At 32.6% G+C, this 25,087-nt stretch overlaps 1 protein-coding gene across 1 annotated transcript in view; it reads right to left on the bottom strand.

The window, feature by feature from the left end:
• The window catches only part of LOC139480878 (limbic system-associated membrane protein-like), a 76,398-nt gene that overhangs the window by 37,828 nt on the left and 13,483 nt on the right, over positions 1 to 25,087 (bottom strand). Inside the window, exons 6-8 of the mRNA XM_071263804.1 lie at positions 24,130 to 24,465; positions 16,222 to 16,332; positions 14,610 to 14,671 (exon numbers count right to left, since the gene is read on the bottom strand). Coding sequence (XP_071119905.1) covers positions 14,610 to 14,671; positions 16,222 to 16,332; positions 24,130 to 24,465 — 509 coding nt within the window. The remainder of the gene's footprint in view (positions 1 to 14,609; positions 14,672 to 16,221; positions 16,333 to 24,129; positions 24,466 to 25,087) is intronic.

The raw sequence follows: 25,087 nt of genomic DNA, 5'->3' as shown, positions 1-25,087 counted from the left end.
TAGTTTCCTAATGAGTAACTGATATCTGATTGGTTGGTGAGTTCATACAGGCTTGATAAAGAATCAATATTACATCAAGAAATGAATTGCACACTGCCTTCTGGCGAATTCCTCCGATCTGTAAGCATGGCTAACAGACACTTTAAGAGAGCGAAAAAAACAAAAAAGGCTATCATGAAAAAGGCCTTCTATCAGAAAAATAGAAAGATAAAGATTCGCTCTCTCAAGAGGAAAAAATCAATTGAAAAAGCACGTGAATATGTTAAAATATTCACCACTGAAAAAATAAAAGAGGATGAGATTTTGTTACTCAGTAAAGGATTAAAATATATACCGTCTCCCTCGACGAAATTTGCAAAATCTAGTATTGCATCAGATTTCAATGAATTTGCAAGAAAACTAAGATGTAAATATCATTTTGACAAGGGTGATATTTTCAAACGTCATCCCTTTTTAACAAAATCCGGATATAAACCGGAACTTGCAAATAATGCCATTGAGACATATATATTCAAAACAAAGGTTGAGATAGATAATATAGCAATTAATAAAGCACACGATAATCTCACTACGCTGGAAAGAAAGGCAATTTCTTCCCTCAAACGAAACGAAAAAATAGTTATTCGAAAAGCAGATAAAAATAACACCACAGTGATCTGGGATAAAACAGAATATATAAATGAAGGTCTGAGGCAATTAAGTAGTGCTACTCACTTCATGGAAATTGCAAAATTAAACATAATAGAGACTAACCAAAAAATCAATACTATTATCTTTGAAATGCATAGAAAAGGGGTCATGGATGAAATCACCTTTAAATATATTTCTGCTAAGAGAGATCTTAAACCAGGAAGGTTGTATCTTCTGCCTAAATTGCACAAACTTGATCCTGAACTAATAGAAAGCGTTCAACAGAATCCTACGCTTTATAAAAATGTCAGAATTCAAGGAAGGCCTATTGTTTCATTATCGGGTACTGTTTTAGAGAGAATAGGGCAGTATTTGGATAAATTCATGCTTCCAGCAGTATTAAAACAAGAAACACATTTAAGGGACTCATTAGAATTTATAAATATTATTGAAAAATTGCAGGTAAAACCTGACGCCTACTTAGTCAGTTTTGACATAAAAGAAATGTACAACAATATGTCCCATGTAGAAATGATTGACGCAGTCAAGCATGCTTGGCCTACGATAATTAAATGTAAACATGCGATACTTTTGCCTCCGTTGCGATATATATTGGAACTTCTGAAGATAGTTCTTGAAAATAATGAATTTATGTTCAATGGTAAATTTTATAAAACTTCAACTGGAGTTCCAATGGGAAATAGTTTATCACCTGAAATTACGGATCTGAGAGTTTATGAAGTCTTAAATAGTATTTTAAGGACTTTTCAACATAAACAAAAAATATCAAGTCTCTACAGGTTTAGGGACGATGGCTTTTTTATTTACAATGAAGGTACAGATGATGAAATATCACAATTTTTTGAACATGCTAATAGACAACATGCACTTCTAAAATTTACACACGAGAAATCACAAACTAAAATGCAGTTTTTAGATGTGCTGGTATTCAAAGGTCTAAGATTTAGAGAAACAGGAATCTTAGACCTCACGACATTCCGAAAAAAGACTGAAAATTATCAGTATTTAGAGAGATCCTCATGCCACCCATCCTCTACTTTCAGAGGCATAATTAAAGGAGAAATGCTTCGCTTTAAGAGGTGTACGAACGATCCAGTAGATTTGCAAACACAATATGCGTTATTTTCTGAGCGCCTCATCAAAAGGGGATATCCAAAAAATGAAATTAAAACTGTTATGCAGGAAGTGACTGCAAAACAAAGAATAGACACATTAATGGTAAAGCCCAAATCTGTATTACAGTCGCCTCCCTTGGTATTCTCCACAGTGTTTTCAAGACAGAAATCACACATTAAGAACAGTATCTTAAAACACTGGGATAAATTAAAGGATGACGAAGAGGCAAAACTGTTATTTGATAAAAGACCTCTGTTTGCTTTCCGTAGGCATAAAAACTTGAAAGACATAGTAACATCAGCAACTCTGAATAATTAATATGTTGCAGACTATGAAAATAGATTCTATACTTTGTTCATTAAATTGATAAACAAGGTTAAGTAGATAAAGAGTATAGAAAAATATAAGTCAGACAGATCATGAGGTGTCGAGCCCCTAATAAAAAGTACAGTATGTTTATAATAAGTGTCACTATGCAATGGCTTGGGCTCCTGACGATGGACATGGCCATGATCAATTAGTTAATTCTAATTGGTCTAAATAGATGTTCGAAACACCTTATGATCTATGGAGTTGGGGTGCTGGGATAGGCTTTGACAACGATTTATTGAAATATTTGAGCTATTATCACGTTGTCAGCCTGAGAATTGTTTAGTTGACATCTTGTCGACTTTTATGATCTCCTCGTACCACAATAAAGTGGTTATTTGGTGCAATTTGAACAGTGCTGAAATTTCCTGTGTTTGCATATTCACCGGAGGAAATATCTATCATCAGCAATGCTAAAAACAATTGGGTTTTACCCACGTCGTCTCAAATTACAATCTGACATTTTAAGGGCAGTCACACCAGTGATCTGATATGACTTTATATTTTATACAGTTTTATAAATAAACTTGAATTACATAAATGCAACTAGCAATGGAAAGACTAAACATGCTAAGTCTTAACAAACAGAAAAATCCCTCTGAAGGACAAAATTTTGAAAAAGAAGATGCTAGCATGCAGGAATTTATTTCTTGCAGTGGAACTGTGATTAAGACAGAAGAAACTCCATCATTGGGAGAAATATCTTTTGACTTTAAAATGGATTGTGCGGATATTTCAAATGTTAATCCTGAAAAGGAAGGAATAGTGACGCAGTGTTTGGAGGAGTTGGAAAACAAACTCAGAAAGAAACACCAGGTAGCTACCTTAAAATACAGTCTTGCTAAAGTCGATTCGACACAACTTCCAAGTTATATCAGACTAACAGTTAATTTCACACCATCATTGGACCAAGGTTCAAATTCGTTTTTTAACGAAAATCTGGATATAATTAAAAGTGAACTCTGTGAACAATTTCTAACTAGACTTATTGAAATGTGCGAGGAGCACCACAAGAGCATGTTAACCAGCATATCTAACTTGCTTGAGGACACAGAGCGAATGATAGGTCGTGGAAGTGCAGAAGAAGGCGCTTGTCTAAAAAGGTTGACATTCCTAGTAAAAGAAAAGAAAGAGATATGGAACGAACGATATCTGAGGGCTATTCGTAACATGTCGACATCTAGTACCGAGAAACCGGAAACTGAAGCAAATACTATATCTAAACTCCAGGATGAGTTACGAGAGCTGAGAGGCTTCCTTGAACCATCCCATCGAGGACGAGGCGGACGTCGATTTAATCGTGGAAGGGGGAGGGGAGGAAGAAGATTTCCCTCCGTTTAAGAATTAAACAGTATCGAACAATATTGAAATGACTATGTACATAGTCATAACTTTTATCGGAAAATAAATGATTTAACTTAACTGTGTAACTTCAGACAAGTCGTTGGAAGATGATAAAACATTTAACGTGTGCCTATACACTTAGTTAGTGATGTTTTTGACAAACAGCTGTAAAGTGTGTGAATAAAAGTGTAATATCTTATCAGTTCTTGAGTTACGCTTAATTTATAGATAATTGATATAGCAGAACACAGGAGGTTAGTTTATCAATGAACCCAATGCAATTATGATAATAAACAAATGTTTACAAATATATCTTTATTTTAAGTTGAGAAATAAAGCTATCAAAGATAATTTTTGGTAATTTGTTCACGTTAAGTGGTCAGAATTAATACATTATAATTAAATGTAACGGTTATAATCGGCTAAAGCAATAGTTCATTGCCAATATGTTTCTTATTTCTGTCAAAATAGATATTAAATGTGAAAAATATCTTTACCGAAAGCTAAAAAGGTTGATTTATTATTTATTGAAATATTAAAGTTATAATTCCTATATAATACAGGGAAAGTAAATGTAAAAACCAATACGTCAGAGTTTAGTGAGTGGAATAAGTTGATAATAAAGTGCTGAGATTTGCAAAACAAAAATGCATGGTTTTTGAGTGTCTGATAAATTAAAAAGTCAAATTGTCAAAATACATCTGGTATACGTGTCAGTGTATAGAGCAATGAATGGTGATTGGTTGCAATGTCTAGAGGGATGTTCTCCTCTTCCCCTTATTTAGTTTCCTAATGAGTAACTGATATCTGATTGGTTGGTGAGTTCATACAGGCTTGATAAAGAATCAATATTACATCAAGAAATGAATTGCACACTGCCTTCTGGCGAATTCCTCCGATCTGTAAGCATGGCTAACAGACACTTTAAGAGAGCGAAAAAAACAAAAAAGGCTATCATGAAAAAGGCCTTCTATCAGAAAAATAGAAAGATAAAGATTCGCTCTCTCAAGAGGAAAAAATCAATTGAAAAAGCACGTGAATATGTTAAAATATTCACCACTGAAAAAATAAAAGAGGATGAGATTTTGTTACTCAGTAAAGGATTAAAATATATACCGTCTCCCTCGACGAAATTTGCAAAATCTAGTATTGCATCAGATTTCAATGAATTTGCAAGAAAACTAAGATGTAAATATCATTTTGACAAGGGTGATATTTTCAAACGTCATCCCTTTTTAACAAAATCCGGATATAAACCGGAACTTGCAAATAATGCCATTGAGACATATATATTCAAAACAAAGGTTGAGATAGATAATATAGCAATTAATAAAGCACACGATAATCTCACTACGCTGGAAAGAAAGGCAATTTCTTCCCTCAAACGAAACGAAAAAATAGTTATTCGAAAAGCAGATAAAAATAACACCACAGTGATCTGGGATAAAACAGAATATATAAATGAAGGTCTGAGGCAATTAAGTAGTGCTACTCACTTCATGGAAATTGCAAAATTAAACATAATAGAGACTAACCAAAAAATCAATACTATTATCTTTGAAATGCATAGAAAAGGGGTCATGGATGAAATCACCTTTAAATATATTTCTGCTAAGAGAGATCTTAAACCAGGAAGGTTGTATCTTCTGCCTAAATTGCACAAACTTGATCCTGAACTAATAGAAAGCGTTCAACAGAATCCTACGCTTTATAAAAATGTCAGAATTCAAGGAAGGCCTATTGTTTCATTATCGGGTACTGTTTTAGAGAGAATAGGGCAGTATTTGGATAAATTCATGCTTCCAGCAGTATTAAAACAAGAAACACATTTAAGGGACTCATTAGAATTTATAAATATTATTGAAAAATTGCAGGTAAAACCTGACGCCTACTTAGTCAGTTTTGACATAAAAGAAATGTACAACAATATGTCCCATGTAGAAATGATTGACGCAGTCAAGCATGCTTGGCCTACGATAATTAAATGTAAACATGCGATACTTTTGCCTCCGTTGCGATATATATTGGAACTTCTGAAGATAGTTCTTGAAAATAATGAATTTATGTTCAATGGTAAATTTTATAAAACTTCAACTGGAGTTCCAATGGGAAATAGTTTATCACCTGAAATTACGGATCTGAGAGTTTATGAAGTCTTAAATAGTATTTTAAGGACTTTTCAACATAAACAAAAAATATCAAGTCTCTACAGGTTTAGGGACGATGGCTTTTTTATTTACAATGAAGGTACAGATGATGAAATATCACAATTTTTTGAACATGCTAATAGACAACATGCACTTCTAAAATTTACACACGAGAAATCACAAACTAAAATGCAGTTTTTAGATGTGCTGGTATTCAAAGGTCTAAGATTTAGAGAAACAGGAATCTTAGACCTCACGACATTCCGAAAAAAGACTGAAAATTATCAGTATTTAGAGAGATCCTCATGCCACCCATCCTCTACTTTCAGAGGCATAATTAAAGGAGAAATGCTTCGCTTTAAGAGGTGTACGAACGATCCAGTAGATTTGCAAACACAATATGCGTTATTTTCTGAGCGCCTCATCAAAAGGGGATATCCAAAAAATGAAATTAAAACTGTTATGCAGGAAGTGACTGCAAAACAAAGAATAGACACATTAATGGTAAAGCCCAAATCTGTATTACAGTCGCCTCCCTTGGTATTCTCCACAGTGTTTTCAAGACAGAAATCACACATTAAGAACAGTATCTTAAAACACTGGGATAAATTAAAGGATGACGAAGAGGCAAAACTGTTATTTGATAAAAGACCTCTGTTTGCTTTCCGTAGGCATAAAAACTTGAAAGACATAGTAACATCAGCAACTCTGAATAATTAATATGTTGCAGACTATGAAAATAGATTCTATACTTTGTTCATTAAATTGATAAACAAGGTTAAGTAGATAAAGAGTATAGAAAAATATAAGTCAGACAGATCATGAGGTGTCGAGCCCCTAATAAAAAGTACAGTATGTTTATAATAAGTGTCACTATGCAATGGCTTGGGCTCCTGACGATGGACATGGCCATGATCAATTAGTTAATTCTAATTGGTCTAAATAGATGTTCGAAACACCTTATGATCTATGGAGTTGGGGTGCTGGGATAGGCTTTGACAACGATTTATTGAAATATTTGAGCTATTATCACGTTGTCAGCCTGAGAATTGTTTAGTTGACATCTTGTCGACTTTTATGATCTCCTCGTACCACAATAAAGTGGTTATTTGGTGCAATTTGAACAGTGCTGAAATTTCCTGTGTTTGCATATTCACCGGAGGAAATATCTATCATCAGCAATGCTAAAAACAATTGGGTTTTACCCACGTCGTCTCAAATTACAATCTGACACTTTAAGGGCAGTCACACCAGTGATCTGATATGACTTTATATTTTATACAGTTTTATAAATAAACTTGAATTACATAAATGCAACTAGCAATGGAAAGACTAAACATGCTAAGTCTTAACAAACAGAAAAATCCCTCTGAAGGACAAAATTTTGAAAAAGAAGATGCTAGCATGCAGGAATTTATTTCTTGCAGTGGAACTGTGATTAAGACAGAAGAAACTCCATCATTGGGAGAAATATCTTTTGACTTTAAAATGGATTGTGCGGATATTTCAAATGTTAATCCTGAAAAGGAAGGAATAGTGACGCAGTGTTTGGAGGAGTTGGAAAACAAACTCAGAAAGAAACACCAGGTAGCTACCTTAAAATACAGTCTTGCTAAAGTCGATTCGACACAACTTCCAAGTTATATCAGACTAACAGTTAATTTCACACCATCATTGGACCAAGGTTCAAATTCGTTTTTTAACGAAAATCTGGATATAATTAAAAGTGAACTCTGTGAACAATTTCTAACTAGACTTATTGAAATGTGCGAGGAGCACCACAAGAGCATGTTAACCAGCATATCTAACTTGCTTGAGGACACAGAGCGAATGATAGGTCGTGGAAGTGCAGAAGAAGGCGCTTGTCTAAAAAGGTTGACATTCCTAGTAAAAGAAAAGAAAGAGATATGGAACGAACGATATCTGAGGGCTATTCGTAACATGTCGACATCTAGTACCGAGAAACCGGAAACTGAAGCAAATACTATATCTAAACTCCAGGATGAGTTACGAGAGCTGAGAGGCTTCCTTGAACCATCCCATCGAGGACGAGGCGGACGTCGATTTAATCGTGGAAGGGGGAGGGGAGGAAGAAGATTTCCCTCCGTTTAAGAATTAAACAGTATCGAACAATATTGAAATGACTATGTACATAGTCATAACTTTTATCGGAAAATAAATGATTTAACTTAACTGTGTAACTTCAGACAAGTCGTTGGAAGATGATAAAACATTTAACGTGTGCCTATACACTTAGTTAGTGATGTTTTTGACAAACAGCTGTAAAGTGTGTGAATAAAAGTGTAATATCTTATCAGTTCTTGAGTTACGCTTAATTTATAGATAATTGATATAGCAGAACACAGGAGGTTAGTTTATCAATGAACCCAATGCAATTATGATAATAAACAAATGTTTACAAATATATCTTTATTTTAAGTTGAGAAATAAAGCTATCAAAGATAATTTTTGGTAATTTGTTCACGTTAAGTGGTCAGAATTAATACATTATAATTAAATGTAACGGTTATAATCGGCTAAAGCAATAGTTCATTGCCAATATGTTTCTTATTTCTGTCAAAATAGATATTAAATGTGAAAAATATCTTTACCGAAAGCTAAAAAGGTTGATTTATTATTTATTGAAATATTAAAGTTATAATTCCTATATAATACAGGGAAAGTAAATGTAAAAACCAATACGTCAGAGTTTAGTGAGTGGAATAAGTTGATAATAAAGTGCTGAGATTTGCAAAACAAAAATGCATGGTTTTTGAGTGTCTGATAAATTAAAAAGTCAAATTGTCAAAATACATCTGGTATACGTGTCAGTGTATAGAGCAATGAATGGTGATTGGTTGCAATGTCTAGAGGGATGTTCTCCTCTTCCCCTTATTTAGTTTCCTAATGAGTAACTGATATCTGATTGGTTGGTGAGTTCATACAGGCTTGATAAAGAATCAATATTACATCAAGAAATGAATTGCACACTGCCTTCTGGCGAATTCCTCCGATCTGTAAGCATGGCTAACAGACACTTTAAGAGAGCGAAAAAAACAAAAAAGGCTATCATGAAAAAGGCCTTCTATCAGAAAAATAGAAAGATAAAGATTCGCTCTCTCAAGAGGAAAAAATCAATTGAAAAAGCACGTGAATATGTTAAAATATTCACCACTGAAAAAATAAAAGAGGATGAGATTTTGTTACTCAGTAAAGGATTAAAATATATACCGTCTCCCTCGACGAAATTTGCAAAATCTAGTATTGCATCAGATTTCAATGAATTTGCAAGAAAACTAAGATGTAAATATCATTTTGACAAGGGTGATATTTTCAAACGTCATCCCTTTTTAACAAAATCCGGATATAAACCGGAACTTGCAAATAATGCCATTGAGACATATATATTCAAAACAAAGGTTGAGATAGATAATATAGCAATTAATAAAGCACACGATAATCTCACTACGCTGGAAAGAAAGGCAATTTCTTCCCTCAAACGAAACGAAAAAATAGTTATTCGAAAAGCAGATAAAAATAACACCACAGTGATCTGGGATAAAACAGAATATATAAATGAAGGTCTGAGGCAATTAAGTAGTGCTACTCACTTCATGGAAATTGCAAAATTAAACATAATAGAGACTAACCAAAAAATCAATACTATTATCTTTGAAATGCATAGAAAAGGGGTCATGGATGAAATCACCTTTAAATATATTTCTGCTAAGAGAGATCTTAAACCAGGAAGGTTGTATCTTCTGCCTAAATTGCACAAACTTGATCCTGAACTAATAGAAAGCGTTCAACAGAATCCTACGCTTTATAAAAATGTCAGAATTCAAGGAAGGCCTATTGTTTCATTATCGGGTACTGTTTTAGAGAGAATAGGGCAGTATTTGGATAAATTCATGCTTCCAGCAGTATTAAAACAAGAAACACATTTAAGGGACTCATTAGAATTTATAAATATTATTGAAAAATTGCAGGTAAAACCTGACGCCTACTTAGTCAGTTTTGACATAAAAGAAATGTACAACAATATGTCCCATGTAGAAATGATTGACGCAGTCAAGCATGCTTGGCCTACGATAATTAAATGTAAACATGCGATACTTTTGCCTCCGTTGCGATATATATTGGAACTTCTGAAGATAGTTCTTGAAAATAATGAATTTATGTTCAATGGTAAATTTTATAAAACTTCAACTGGAGTTCCAATGGGAAATAGTTTATCACCTGAAATTACGGATCTGAGAGTTTATGAAGTCTTAAATAGTATTTTAAGGACTTTTCAACATAAACAAAAAATATCAAGTCTCTACAGGTTTAGGGACGATGGCTTTTTTATTTACAATGAAGGTACAGATGATGAAATATCACAATTTTTTGAACATGCTAATAGACAACATGCACTTCTAAAATTTACACACGAGAAATCACAAACTAAAATGCAGTTTTTAGATGTGCTGGTATTCAAAGGTCTAAGATTTAGAGAAACAGGAATCTTAGACCTCACGACATTCCGAAAAAAGACTGAAAATTATCAGTATTTAGAGAGATCCTCATGCCACCCATCCTCTACTTTCAGAGGCATAATTAAAGGAGAAATGCTTCGCTTTAAGAGGTGTACGAACGATCCAGTAGATTTGCAAACACAATATGCGTTATTTTCTGAGCGCCTCATCAAAAGGGGATATCCAAAAAATGAAATTAAAACTGTTATGCAGGAAGTGACTGCAAAACAAAGAATAGACACATTAATGGTAAAGCCCAAATCTGTATTACAGTCGCCTCCCTTGGTATTCTCCACAGTGTTTTCAAGACAGAAATCACACATTAAGAACAGTATCTTAAAACACTGGGATAAATTAAAGGATGACGAAGAGGCAAAACTGTTATTTGATAAAAGACCTCTGTTTGCTGTCCGTAGGCATAAAAACTTGAAAGACATAGTAACATCAGCAACTCTGAATAATTAATATGTTGCAGACTATGAAAATAGATTCTATACTTTGTTCATTAAATTGATAAACAAGGTTAAGTAGATAAAGAGTATAGAAAAATATAAGTCAGACAGATCATGAGGTGTCGAGCCCCTAATAAAAAGTACAGTATGTTTATAATAAGTGTCACTATGCAATGGCTTGGGCTCCTGACGATGGACATGGCCATGATCAATTAGTTAATTCTAATTGGTCTAAATAGATGTTCGAAACACCTTATGATCTATGGAGTTGGGGTGCTGGGATAGGCTTTGACAACGATTTATTGAAATATTTGGTCTAAATAGATGTTCGAAACACCTTATGATCTATGGAGTTGGGGTGCTGGGATAGGCTTTGACAACGATTTATTGAAATATTTCCAACCGTATACCGTTTGTACAGAAATTAAGATGTTTATATGTATTCAGTCGGATCGATTGACATGAACTGTTATGAAGTTTAAAGGTTAAAATATAAAATGTTTTAACTATATAAGACCATGTGAACTTAAATGATAATAAAAGTGTAATAGACTAGTACTTTTAGGCCGTGTTCACACCAAACGCCATGTACAGTAAACTTGTTTACAATTAGTTTAATGTACTGGACATTGGTTTCACATTAAATGTGTTCACATCTATACACCTTGTTTAATTACCTGTACATAAGATTTGTTCACACTTGTAAACTTTATGACATTTAAATGTTCATTACGTAGAACCGAATGCAAAGTTTTCGGACAACTTTTCTAGCAGTAAGGGAACGACCGTTTGACTTCAAATGGGCGGAGGGGGGTATCGATGGAAATATTCCGAACCCCAATTGGATTAAAAAAAAGTCCTACAGATGATAAATAAATATTCTAAATCAAGAGTTTCCCCATACATTATAGTGTTAAATGTTGAAAAAAAAATTGATTACCAGCATCGAAAAAAAACCCGGAATTAAACGTTTGCGCGGAAAAATTTCTGGCTCAGATAAATTAACAAAATACTCCCCCCCACCCCCCCCCCCCATTTTTTTTTAAGTTAAGTGGTTGCTTCTTTATGAAAGCCATTTTGATGATGTGCAGTAGTTTAAATATAATAAAGATGTCTCGATTAAGCATTAGAAAACGTAGGCTGCAGCAGCGTGCTTACAGGCAAAGAATATATATTTTTATTCTCATAAAGCCAATGCATTACATCGGAACAGAGATTGAAGGAGAAGAAGGAATGATATATTAGGGATCACTATATTCCTATCTTTTCTGTTTGTTTCAAATGGTATTTCTTCTCCAAGAAGTATTTGGCAAAAGGAGGGGGTAATGTTTTTTTTTTAGTTTTAAGGGTAATTTAACGGATCCGAGATACATGTACTAGACAAACAATTATTATACATTTACCTCACACTTTTTAAGTAATGCATTTATGAGTGAATCGTTGTTTGAGTAAAGACCTTAATTTTCAAATGAAATATGTGTTCGGCAATGATGCTGCTTTGAGTCTTGATAAGGGCTTAATAAAGCTACGTTAAGTTTAAAAAAAATATCAAGTTCAGACAAATATTTCTGTAAAGAACTTTATTTATAATTGTTATAAATATCAATTTTATTCAAAAATTGTTTCTTCCTTAAATATACACGGTGGAACTAATGTTGTAAATGCCTAGTTGTGTGTACACTTAATCTACATAAGGCCTACATCGAGTATCGACTGCATGTAGACAAAACATGTTTTACACTACATGTAAACATTTTATCAATGGGAACGTAATTTTGTTTAGTTTACGTGTGAGTTACACTTACACAACACCGAGTTTAGGTCAATGTGAACACGGCTTTAGATAATGAATTGTATCGTTTATTGTATTTTCTAATTGTATTATCTAATTACCATTGTTTATTTGTTATTCCAGGGTTAGTGTATGCAATTGTAAGATGATTGCATGTGATGTCCAATTGATGAATAAAGAACCCTATGACTCAGATGACTTATTAGTATTTGATGAAGCAGAAAATTAGACTTTTACATGTAGACATGTGTCAAGAATATTGGATATTTTTAATATGCGTAGAAGGCAATTTTTAACTCGTGACTTTCTTTTATTTGACAAAAGGCTTATGTTACAATTATACAAAATATTGAAGTAGTCAGATTGCATAGTCCGATTTGTTTAGAGATATGAAATGCAGTGCACCGATTGGTAGAGGAGTTAATCTTGCCATTAATGTTGAACTCAAATTACAGACTGATGGTCAATTTGCAATGAACTAAGAGAACATATGTATTTTAAAACAAAACTGTTAAAGACTCTATTAAATTCACTTCAGTACCTCCGAAAATTATAATTCTGTTCTTCTCCCCATGTAATAAGAGCAACGAAAAGTCATGTCCAACATGTAGTACATCCAAAAGCATAAAGTGAACTTAGTATACTTGAAAATTTGAAAAACCGTGGTGTAAATGATGAAGGAAAAATCAATCATAGAAGGTTGAGACACTTAAGAGTATGTTAGATAATATTGCCTATGTCAGTAAATTGACCAGTCCTTAAAACTGAGATACATGTAGTGTACTTGTTTGGTCTCATTGTCAGTCGAAATGAAGTGGTAACATCTTCACTAGTTGGATAACATGCACAATTGTAGATGTTAGCTTTTGGTTTGAGATGTCCAAAAGCAAATTTTAAAAGGATAGAACGGAATCAACCAATCAGGAGTTATAAATGTAATATACTAATAGTAAAAAAAAGGCACAGAAAAGTCCCAATTAACAAAGAACTAGAAATATAAACGCTCACACTAGAAAGCTAGAGTTTTTTTTTTATCAAAGAATATGGACTTTAGTAAGGAAACAAGTGGCACAAAAGCATGATAAAAACAAATGGAAATATCGCCTTAATAAGCGAGAGAAAACTAAACATAACCGTTAATTCAATTTTATTATACAGCATAATCCAAAACACTCAATAATATATACTTATCCTCAAATTTAAAAAAAATAATTAAAACACTGTCTTATAATACTGCCCCAAGGCAGGTGCCCATAATTCAGTGGTTGTCGATTGTTGCTGTATGTCATATTTTTTTCCATTGATTTTTTTGTTCATTAACCAGGCCGTACGTTTTCTCGTTTGAATTGTTTTACATTTTTCAATTCGGGGCCTTATACTGCTGACTATATGGTATGGGTTTTGCTAATTGTTGAAGGTCGTACTGTGACATATATTTATTAAATTCTACGTCATGTTGTCTCTGGTAGAAAGTTGTCTAATTGGCCATCATACCAAATCTATTTCTTTTTCAATGATCCTCAAATTTTCACCAAAACTATAAAACATCGCCGTTCTGGGTTACGAAAATGAATGAAATCGTTCCTTTATTCATAGATAGATAACCAATAAAATGGACCGATAATGTCCCTGTCATGTGAAAATTTTCCCGCTATGGGGACGAGGGATATTTCCTCTTGTTTAAAATCCGGTTTTCTTGCACTAAGCCACTGTATTATTTTTCCTTTTTAATATTCCCACGTTGTTAACTTTATCAGGATCAATATTTTAGCAGAATATGTAAGAACAAATCCTGTTACTTCAAAGCGCACGAGAGATTTTTATTTGGCAATGACTAAACCAAAGAAAGAAAACGTTAACGGGCAGGACTGAAAGTTAGTAAGTGTACTTAGAATAAGACTGTCTTAAGGGTATTCTTAAACGATGTTAAGAGAAAGAAAAGGGCGAAGAAAGAATGGTGGTTCTAATTACACTCTTAAAAGGTTATTAGCACACTCTTTTTGCTATCGTAAACTATGACTTACGAGAACTTTAAGAGATGTTTCTTGTTACTGGCCCCAGGATCGGGTAAGAAGTCAAGAATTATTTATTCTATTAAACTATTCATTGTCATATGCAATTTAAGAATCACTGTCTTAAATGGTATACAACCCGTGACATTTGGCAAACCAGACAACTGAATCATCAAACAATCTTGTGTAATTGTTTCACAAATACTCACCCTATATAACACAGTAGATTGATCGTCAGTGTTGGAAGGTTTTCTCATTATATTATGCCGTGCTAAAAAAAATAGTTTTAACATAACAATTGGTAAAAGAATGTAAGATATAACAATGAACTTCCTATATTTGTTTTATTATATCGACATGTGTAATACAGTTTTAATATCTATCTATATAAAAATGTAATCCAGAAAAATGCACCGTGCCGGCCTTTCATTTTTAATTCATTTAATTGTATATAACGTGTTCAGGTACATAAGAATTTAAATAAAATAAGGCATAATGTAAAAATAGAAGTTTGTCGAACTTCAGATCTGTATCTACTTTTAAATTATCTAAAATAAAACAAAATAATGATTAAGATAGTAAACTGGTTGACTGTATTTTCATACGGTACAGGGATGCAGCTAAACATTTAATTACTTTCCTTGAATGGTTAACAATTAAAAGTGTCAATTTTCAACAACTATCAAGATAGAACAATCTTTCGCACTCAACGTGCACTAATTATTGATCTATTTCACTTCATGTACATCTCTTTATGTATCATCAAAAGGTGTGGGTAATGTGTATCCTATGATTTTGCTGCTGTGAATAGAGAAAGTAGAGCATTATTCATATTCTTCTTAGTTACCAATTCTAGGTAAACTGCTTAATAAATTTAATTATTACCATGATGGGATATTACGACTTCTACTTTACAGAAATGTGCTTTTTAGGTCCAAGTAAGCTGTTTGATAATGATTTCTTCATTTATGCATGATTTCTGAATCTAAACTGTGAAGTTTGAAATTGGGGAACATTTTAAATCTAGAGTAAGAAGGCTTCTCTTCTCTAAATGGCCAACGTTGTACATGAACGGGTACGTTCGATTGCAAGCCGAGGTGGATCGTAACATTGAAGAAAATCGGAAAAGTCCGAATGTTTGGTTGAAATGGGCTTCTTTAATATAACACCATAAAATCATTTTATAGACTTCAGCGCTTAAATTGTAGTTCGTTTGTTCATTAGAGTCCACTGTCTATACAGTCTAAAATAAGCTACATCCCTGTTCTAGATCAAGAAATATGAAAAAAAATAGTGAAAAATGTGACTCTTTTAATATATATGATAGGGTCTTTATATGAGGATAGTTGGGAAGTTTTTGGTAGAACTGGATGTCAAACTTTATCGCTCCATTGCACACACATATATATTACTTTAACTTATACTTATTAGAAATATACACACTGGTGATTGGCTGTGAATTTTATGAACACCTGCTGAATGTTAATTGAATAATTGTTTACAAAATTTTCGAATTCATAAGGCCTAAAAGGTTGTCCTGATATCGTACCTTCTCCTTCGAGTCAAATTAATTTCATATTCCGCATATCACTAGGGATCTACTAATGTGAGATTTCAAAATTTGAATGGCGAACAGATGAATGACATACAAATTCTTTAGAGCCTTTCTAGTTTCTTTTTCTCATTTTGTAGCATGGGAAATCTCAGTCGAAATATACGTAACCGGTAGTTTTAAAAATTATTAGCAATATTTCTTATTCACATCCGGTGAATCAATTAAATTTCGGTAAACTAGTCTTTAATTTTGTACAAACTTCTTACCTATTTTTCTGCTATTGACAAAGTGTTGTATTACATTCATGACGAGTACCACGGTTATGGCTGCTCCACAGGCAAACATGAAGATGACTATTGGAGAAAAATATCTTCGACCTGTATTTATATTGATAATGCATACACATTAAAACTAAAGTATATTTGTTTTTGTTATGGCTCCTTTTAGTTTTTCTTACTTAGTATAAAATAAGAAGATGTGGTATGATTGCCAATGAGACAACTCTCCACGAGAGATCAAAATGACACAGAAATTAACAACTTAAGGTCAGCGTACGGCCTTCAAAAAATACCGCATAGTCAGCTATAAAAGGCTTCGAAATAACAATGTGAAACAATTCAAACGATAAAACTAACGGTCTAACTTATGTACAAAAAACAAATATTTAACACATAAACAGACGACAACCATTAAATTACAGGCGCCTGACTTGGGACAGGCACATACAGAGAGAATATTGCGGGGTTAAACATATTAGAGGGATCCAATCCCTTCCCTAAACTGGTGATTAGTGGTGTAACAGTTCAACATAAGAACAAACTAATAAATCAGTTAAAAAAAGAATTAACTCATCAGATGGATAAAAATACAAAATACAAATAAAACAGTGTATAAAGTGGGTGCCAATTAATGAAACAACACGTTATGAATTGCATGGGTCCAAAGCGCTTTTCTGGATTAACCTTCATCAGAAACCCTAAATGTTCAATATTTGAAAGCCGAGGATGTATAAGAACCGAAACAATATTGGCGCTATGTAACAAAAGGACACGAAAATGTACAAATCTAAGGTCAACTTTGCAGGAGAAGGTTGAAACCTTAATATCTTTAGAATTTTAAAATTTATAAACGTACAATATATTTTCGAAAAGTTTTACTTTAAATCATGTCAGTACCGAAGTTCTTACTGCAAAGCTGTTGATACCCTCGGAAAAATATTAAACCAATCAAATTTAACTTAAATATCAAAACATTTTCACAACGATGAGCTGGGGATGTAATTTTAATAGCCGTATAGAAAGACTTCCAAACATAACCACTGGACTGATGATTGACTATAATTATTTACTTTTGTTAGTTAATCTATTCTTTACAATTTCGTTTAGTAACGCTTCATGAACAACAAGATTACATTGCTAGATTTAATTATTCAATCAATATTTGATTGTTACGTAGTATAGAAAATAACAAACAATACACCCGAATATCGTGTAGTTCAAGATTATAGAAAAAACAAAGTGAGAACGCAAGTATTATTTTAAAGTGTTTTTATTTGTCACTTTATTTTAGAAAATATCCATAAGTTATTCAAATGATTATAAATTATGATAATACATCCAGCTTTACAAAAAAAAAAATCCATATCAATTCCCTCTATCATTTTTTAATTAACTGTCCATTGTATAATCAATGTAGAGAATCACTGTTTGCACAAGCTCATGAACACTGTCAAAATTTCAATAACTTGGAATGCAAATCAAAATTTTTATGGTTAATGACCACTGAAGATCAACATATACTGAAAAAGTTATGCATTTTTCTTATCCACAGTGTGGGAACGGAACTGTACGGTTTTCTAATAATTTGGTCATTCGGGAGACTGTCAAGCGGTGCTCCGACATTCGAAAAATAACAAGTTGCTTGATGGAAACTTTGACGAACTCTTATGCTCCTATATAACGTTTCTGCTTCAAGTTTTGATAGCTAAAACATTCTTTATGTAAATATGAACCAATAAAATAATAAGAAAGATATATGCATCGAAACGTTTTCCTTAGAATGGTGGAGCTCCGTGTAAAACAATCAAAATGGTCACACAACAGCGATCAAAAATGTCAAATAAACATCGAAAAATCAATGTTTGCTACCTGGATTTTCACATGTACCTTTTCTGATATATAGTCTTACCTGTCTGAAAGTTTCAAAGCCATTGTCCCAGTAGAAATCCAAATATTTTCATTTTCTCCATGTCAGATATTTTTATTGACTGTACAATCGCTCGCAAGTTGACTGTAATATCACTCGGAGCCTTCCTGTACAATCACTCGGAGCTTTTCTTTTCATCGTTTGGCCAACTAGACTACTTAATCTTCTTATGACTTCACGGTCCAGCTAGCAAGCAAGCTAGTCAATGCATTTTGCTGTAATAGTTTCTAGTGGCATATGACTAATTATAACTCTTAAGTAGATAATGCTAAACTTCTTCTGCCACATTCATGATCAGTTTATGTTTTCCATGATACTTTTGTCATCTAAATATTTATTAAAACTACTGCAATCCAATACAATATATGTCTGGTATGATTTTTCTCTCCTTTTTCTGTTACGATTTTTGGTATTGTTATCGATTTTTGTTTTAACCTAAATTACACACTCAAAAGTGTTAATGATTTTTGAACGTTTTATTTGAATGGCTGCAGCCTGCATTAGCGGATCTGGTATGCGGGGAGAGGGAGTTTTTGGTGGTTGAAGCCTATTTTTTTTCGATGTTTATGGTGTTCCGTGGTTTGGATCCCCCTTTGTAAAAAGGCGGGATCCGCACCTGGTCTGATATCGTCAATGATAGTATGATGATCCGATTATTCATCTGATTTTTATAGTTTGGTCTTGTGCTGTGATAGTTTTGGGGAGAAATGAGCGCACACAAACATTTTTACCCTTGCCAAATTCTTTATGTACCTGTTTTAAGTCAAGAGCTCGTAGTTCAGTGGTTGTCGTTGGTTCGTGTCTGTCATATATGTTTTTCGTAAATTGTTTTATTATGAATTAGGCCGTCAGTTAAATTCGAATGGTATTGATTCTTATTTTTCTTTTCTGGACCTTTTTATAGCCGACTATAATTGCTTAAATCCATTTATTGTTTAACTTTGACAATCATATCACATCTCCTTATTTTTATGTTGAAAATATAAATGTGGTTTGATAAAATGTTGTTTTCCCTAAATAAAAACAACTGTTTCGTTCGTTTGTCGGATGCTATAGTTGGGAATGTTAAAAAGTTCCTGAATCGTGACATTGATATAAAAAAAAAATGTTGAAGAATTTTGTGTTTTCTCTGTCTTTCAGATAACAAGTCCTCTCCCATCCTTGATAAAATTTAATTTTACTGGAGCTTTTTCTACCAGTAGCTACATGTATAGCTTGTAATAAACAGACATCTCATTTGTAATTATACCACATCTTCTATTCTAATATCATGTTTATTGACATAAACGTGTCTTTTCTTGGGTCAGTGGTTAGCTACCACAATTCCACATTCGAATTCCTTGTTATACCAAATTAAAAAGTGTTAGGTATGTGTAGATACACCATAAGAGAGGCTAAATTTCACGATAAAGCTTTGCTTTGAAATTTAGTTCATCCTATGGTGTATCTACACATATAGCCAATCACTTTTTTATTTGGTAAATGACATGTGTCAAAGTTCTCAACTGATATCACAGGAAAGAAAATGTGTTACAATGTAGTTTCTTGCTAAAAGTGTGAGGTATCTATTATACACCACATGACCATTTATAATCTTCTGGTAAACCAATCAGAGGGTCGATATGGAACTGTGGTGTATGTGTCGATTCCCTCACACTTTTTCAAACAAACTATGGTACATATCAAGTTGCAATATCCCGATCCTGTGCTGAAAAATTCTTTGTTGTATTGTTCAAATATGTATTTATTATTTTTCTAAAATTGCTGGTGAATAATATATTAAGTAAAATTCAAAATATGCCAATTAACTTTCCAGAGAATCTTTTCGGTATATATAAATATTTATTTTGTACGAGGATTATTTTCATTTTTATTTAAGATTAGATTCTTTACATATTTTGTACTGTCCTTTTCTTTTTGTCTTGTATACTTATTCAGTGGTTGTTTGTTTATGTGTTACATATTTGTTTTTCGTTCATTTTTTGTACATAAATAAGCCGTTAGTTTTCCGAAGTCGTTTTCCATTGTTATTTCGGGACATTTTAAAGATGACTATGCGGTATGGGCTTTATTCATTGTTGACGACCGTACGGTGACCTATAATAGTTGGTAATTTCTGTGTCATTTTGGTCTCTTGTGGAAAGTTGTCTCTTTGGCAATCATACCACATCTTCTTTTTTATGTGTAGTGTACACGTTTTGTTTTTGTCTCTGATATAGTCACCTTAATAGGGTTCCTTGATAGAATCTTAATTGTCAAAATGACTGGTTTTGTGCTTATTTTCACTTCAAATACCATAGATGAACAAATAGGACAGCGATACACAACCAATACAATGCATATGCAATGTATTTAATAAATTTGGCCAAGCAATTCTACAGGAAAGCTCCAAGTGATTTACAGGAAGGCTCCGAGTGATATTACAGTCAACTTGCGAGCGATTGTACAGTCAATAAAAATATCCGACATGGAGAAAATGAATATATTTGGATTTCTACTGGGACAATGGCTTTGAAACTTTCAGACAGGTAAGACTATATATCAGAAAAGGTACATGTGAAAATCCAGGTAGCAAACAATGATTTTTCGATGTTTATTTGACATTTTTGATCGCTGTTGTGTGACAATTTTTATCGTTTTACACGGAGCTTCACCATTCTAAGGAAAACGTTTTGATGCATATATCTTTCTTATTATTTTATTGGTTCATATTTACATAAAGAATGTTTTAGCTATCAAAACTTGAAGCAGAAACGTTATATAGGAACATAAGAGGTCGTCAAAGTTTCCATCAAGCAACTTGTTATTTTTCGAATGTCGGAGCACCGCTTGACAGTCTCCCGAATGACCAAAATATTAGAAAACCGTACAGTTCCGTTCCCACACTGTGTTATCCAGAGTTTTCAATTGAGATCCACAAATTCTGTTAATGGCTAAATCTCTTTTAGTTTATCTATATATATATATTTTAAATTCAAAAATTTAATTTAAGTGCACATTTCTCTATGTGTATGCATATTTCTTCTATTAATATGTAAATGCTTATAAACAAACTGCAGTAAAACTCTAAGGTGCTTATCATATTCCTGCAATTGTCAAAAAATATAATTGTATACATAAATATCTAGTAATTGGTTGCTGTGTGTACATGGGAGAAAAATACCCTTATATCTAATCAGTTGGGGCTGCATATCATTTGTATGCAACTCAAAACACCATATCTGTTTAAAGGGGAATAATCCTTACAGAAATTGATTGATTGTCTCCCATATTACTTTCTATTCCATGTGCATGCAATAACTGTTCAGAGTTCTATTGTCATGTATTTCATTTTATTATTTCATTGTTATAACAAATCATTGTAATCATTGTATGAAATTTAAAACCCGCAAGGGTCCATAATTGGATTAATAAAGTATTCTTATTCTTATTCTTATTCTTATAGTTTTAGGTTGCACTTCTGTAAATATAGACTATGCAATGTCCAATATGAAATTACTTTACGGCTAAAACTGTGCTGCTTTTACTTTGATACATTTTTTTACATTTTGTTTATACTTATTTTACATTTTGGTACTTTGAATTTTCGTAAAATATGTCCCATAGTGGAAAGATGAAATGCACTCCTTTTTTTATCCAAAGGTCAAAACATAGGGTTGTGAGGCATATTTCAACATTTAAAATTCTGCACTACCCGTCTCTTCACTTTGGGTCTTCTTCGGAATTCAATTTCACCGCGAAGCATGCGCATTTATATACTGGTAACATTTTCAAGTTATCATGTCTCTATGAGATGAAACATAGAGATCATATCTGGGAACCAGTACATAAACAAAACAAAGTAGCTATGAATATTATCTATCTCCCAAAAAAGACGTTGTTTTAAGACTTTTTTTTCTTTTTGTTAGTTGATTTTCTGCTTCATGACGATCTAAAGAGTCAAATTTTTCCCAACCGATTTGTATAATTTGTTCTAATATTGTGCTGTTACACCATGATATCACTGTATCAGTTTAGAAGAGAATGGAACGCTGACAAAACTGTTAATATAGTCACACGTTTTATTAGAAGTTCCTAGCCCGGAGCATGTAATTCAGTGGTGATCGTTTGCTATCATGCAGCCATACTATTGGGAGTTTTTGAACTATTTTTCATGTCGAGACCTTTCGTAACTTTCTTTAAGATGACAGTTATCAGTTAAAAGAGGTATTGTGCGTTACAAAATATTTGACAATAGTTCTGCATTTAGACATAAAATTACAAATTCTGAAATACGAATTGAAAATTGGCAAATTTGGTTAATAATAGATCTATTATACATCAATGTAATAAAGATATAGATTTGATATACAGTAGTAATTCAGTTCCTCTTATCAATAAGATTACAAAAAAATAATACAAAATTCACTTATATAGAGAATTAGCAAATACATATATATTGATAATTTGCGTTTTTGTTTTATTGAGTTAAGCCTTCCAATTGATATTTTATAGTGTGTCTTTCTATGTTGTGATGTTATACTATTGTTTCAGAAAAGGGAGAAGGTTTGGTACCATTAAAATGTTTAATCACGCCTGTCCTAAGTTCGGAATCTAATGTACAATAGTTGTCGTCTGTTTATGTAGTTCATACATGTACGTGTTTCACGTTTTTTCTATAGATGAGACCGTTGGTTTTCCCGTTTGAATGGTTTTACACTAGTATTTTTGGGGCCCTTTATAGTTGTAACCTATAATGGTTTACTTTTATAAATTGTTACTTGGATGGAGAGTTGTCTCATTGGCACTCATACCACATCTTCCTATATCATTAATGGGAATATTCTGTTAATGTTATAAATTGACTATTATGTATTGTTTTTCTCTCTCAACAAACTGCATATAGTCGCAGCTGATAATTTATAGTGGTTACATTTGATATATTGATTTTACAAAGACAGATCCCTCAGAACAATACAAAGTACTTATAAAAAACACGATTCAATATTATATTTTATTGTGTTTCTCGTGTCATTGACTTTTATGAAAGTCATGCATGGCACAAAAGGATACAAACGTTAAAATCCTTAAAATCATGTATGCAATTAAAGCTATTTTTCATAACTTTTTTTCCAGTGGAAGAAATGTATATGTTACAGACATTTTCTAAATTTAGGCATTTTGTAAAATTACTGCATTTTCAGGCAATTTATAAAATGCCTAAACTTGACAGGCATTATACAAAATGACTAAAAATACCTAGTCATTTTGTAAAATGACTGAAATTTAGAAGCAAAAATTAACAAATTGCCTGTTCAGTTTCAGGCAATTTGTAGAAGAAGGACATTGACCATAGTGGACAAAAACAAAATAACTAATGGTTCCATAGAATTAATTTATAACATATTCGTAATTCTATTTATTAATCAAAGAGTAGATAAGTGATACCCGTATAAAATTTGATTTTAAATGCAGTTAATTTTTTTGCGCTTCATAGAAAGGCTTTCTAGCAAAACATTTCATTTATTTTCTGTACTTTGTTAAAAATGAATTTCATGTCTAGAATGTTTTAATCTAAATGAATTATCTTTAATTTCATTAAAATAATTGCAACACTGTATCATTCAATCTGCAGTCGCACAAATTTTTATTCTGAATACCGTCTTGAATTGTTTTTTTTTTTGGCAGAGATGTTATAAAAAGTAAAAGTCGTTTATAAGTATATGCGTTGCATTGCATTATTTTGTGAGACATTGCTGCTTTTTTCTTTCAATGAAGATCCAGTAGTGTTTCATTTATAAAGTTGTCATTTAAATGTAAACACATGATTGAGTACGCACAGTTAAAAACTTTCCGAAGACAAATATTCAGAAACCTTTGGCATTTTTCGGGATGCGAAGGTCCATTTAGAGTTGTTTTTGTGGCATTAAACAAAGAATTATTTACACTATTTAAATAGAAGCTCCAAAACTATTATAGTAAACACTTACTTGTGGGTTGCAAGCGGACGCTACAAGATATGTTTCCTATTTTGTTTTCGACTTGAAGTGTATAGATATCAAAGTCCTCCTGATTAAGGTCGTATATGACAAGTGAAAACTTCCATACAGCTATCTCAAAAGCCACTTCGTCATAAAGCATAGTAATGAAGTCACTACCGGTGACTGTTGTATCATATTTAGTTGATATGTTTGTGATTGACTCAGTCGATGTTTTCCAATGAAAACTATCATATATTGGAACGGTATAAAGTTTAATAAATATTTCTGTCGATTGGGCTTGAATATAATCTTCAAAGATTAAATATTGCAAGCACTGTGGAATTCCTGAAAAAAATTGTATCAACAGACATTTTTTTGTTTGACAATTTGTGTAACAATAAATATACTTAATAGTTATGAATCAATAATACGCTTGTTAAAAAAAACCTTTTCGTTTACATTTAATGTTATATCGGTTCATTTAAGATCGATTTAAACTAAACTACCGCTTTTGGTGTTTCAGTTTAAACCGATTACAGTTCGATTCAAAGCGTTCACATTGGCCATTTAATCTAAATTAAATCGCTCAAAATGTCCTAGTGGGATCGGGGTATTGGAGAAAACTCGAAATGTTTATATTGATGCTATTTGAAGTGTTCGCTTTCCTTTGAATATCTCAACAGTAAAAAATAAATAATAGTACATCACATGCAGGAGTAATCATTAATGGTCTTTGTAATTTAGTGCCTCGTGTATGGAAGGAAAAAGAACTTAGGGCTATTAAATTAGAAGAAAGAAAATTGAAGCCTAACTTAAACCTAAAACTCTGCAATATAAATGACGTCCTTTCACTGAATAATTCCTTCTAAAGTGATGATATGTTGATCATATCTTGCTCCGTAGCTACTAAATAAAGGATACCACATATATATTTAAGACTGGTTCATCTCTGACTAATATCTAGAAT

The sequence above is a fragment of the Mytilus edulis genome, chromosome 7 (assembly GCF_963676685.1).
Source record: "Mytilus edulis chromosome 7, xbMytEdul2.2, whole genome shotgun sequence".
NCBI lineage: Eukaryota > Metazoa > Mollusca > Bivalvia > Mytilida > Mytilidae > Mytilus > Mytilus edulis.
Note: the sequence above shows the minus strand (reverse complement) of the source record. Positions and strands in the feature narration are given on the sequence as shown.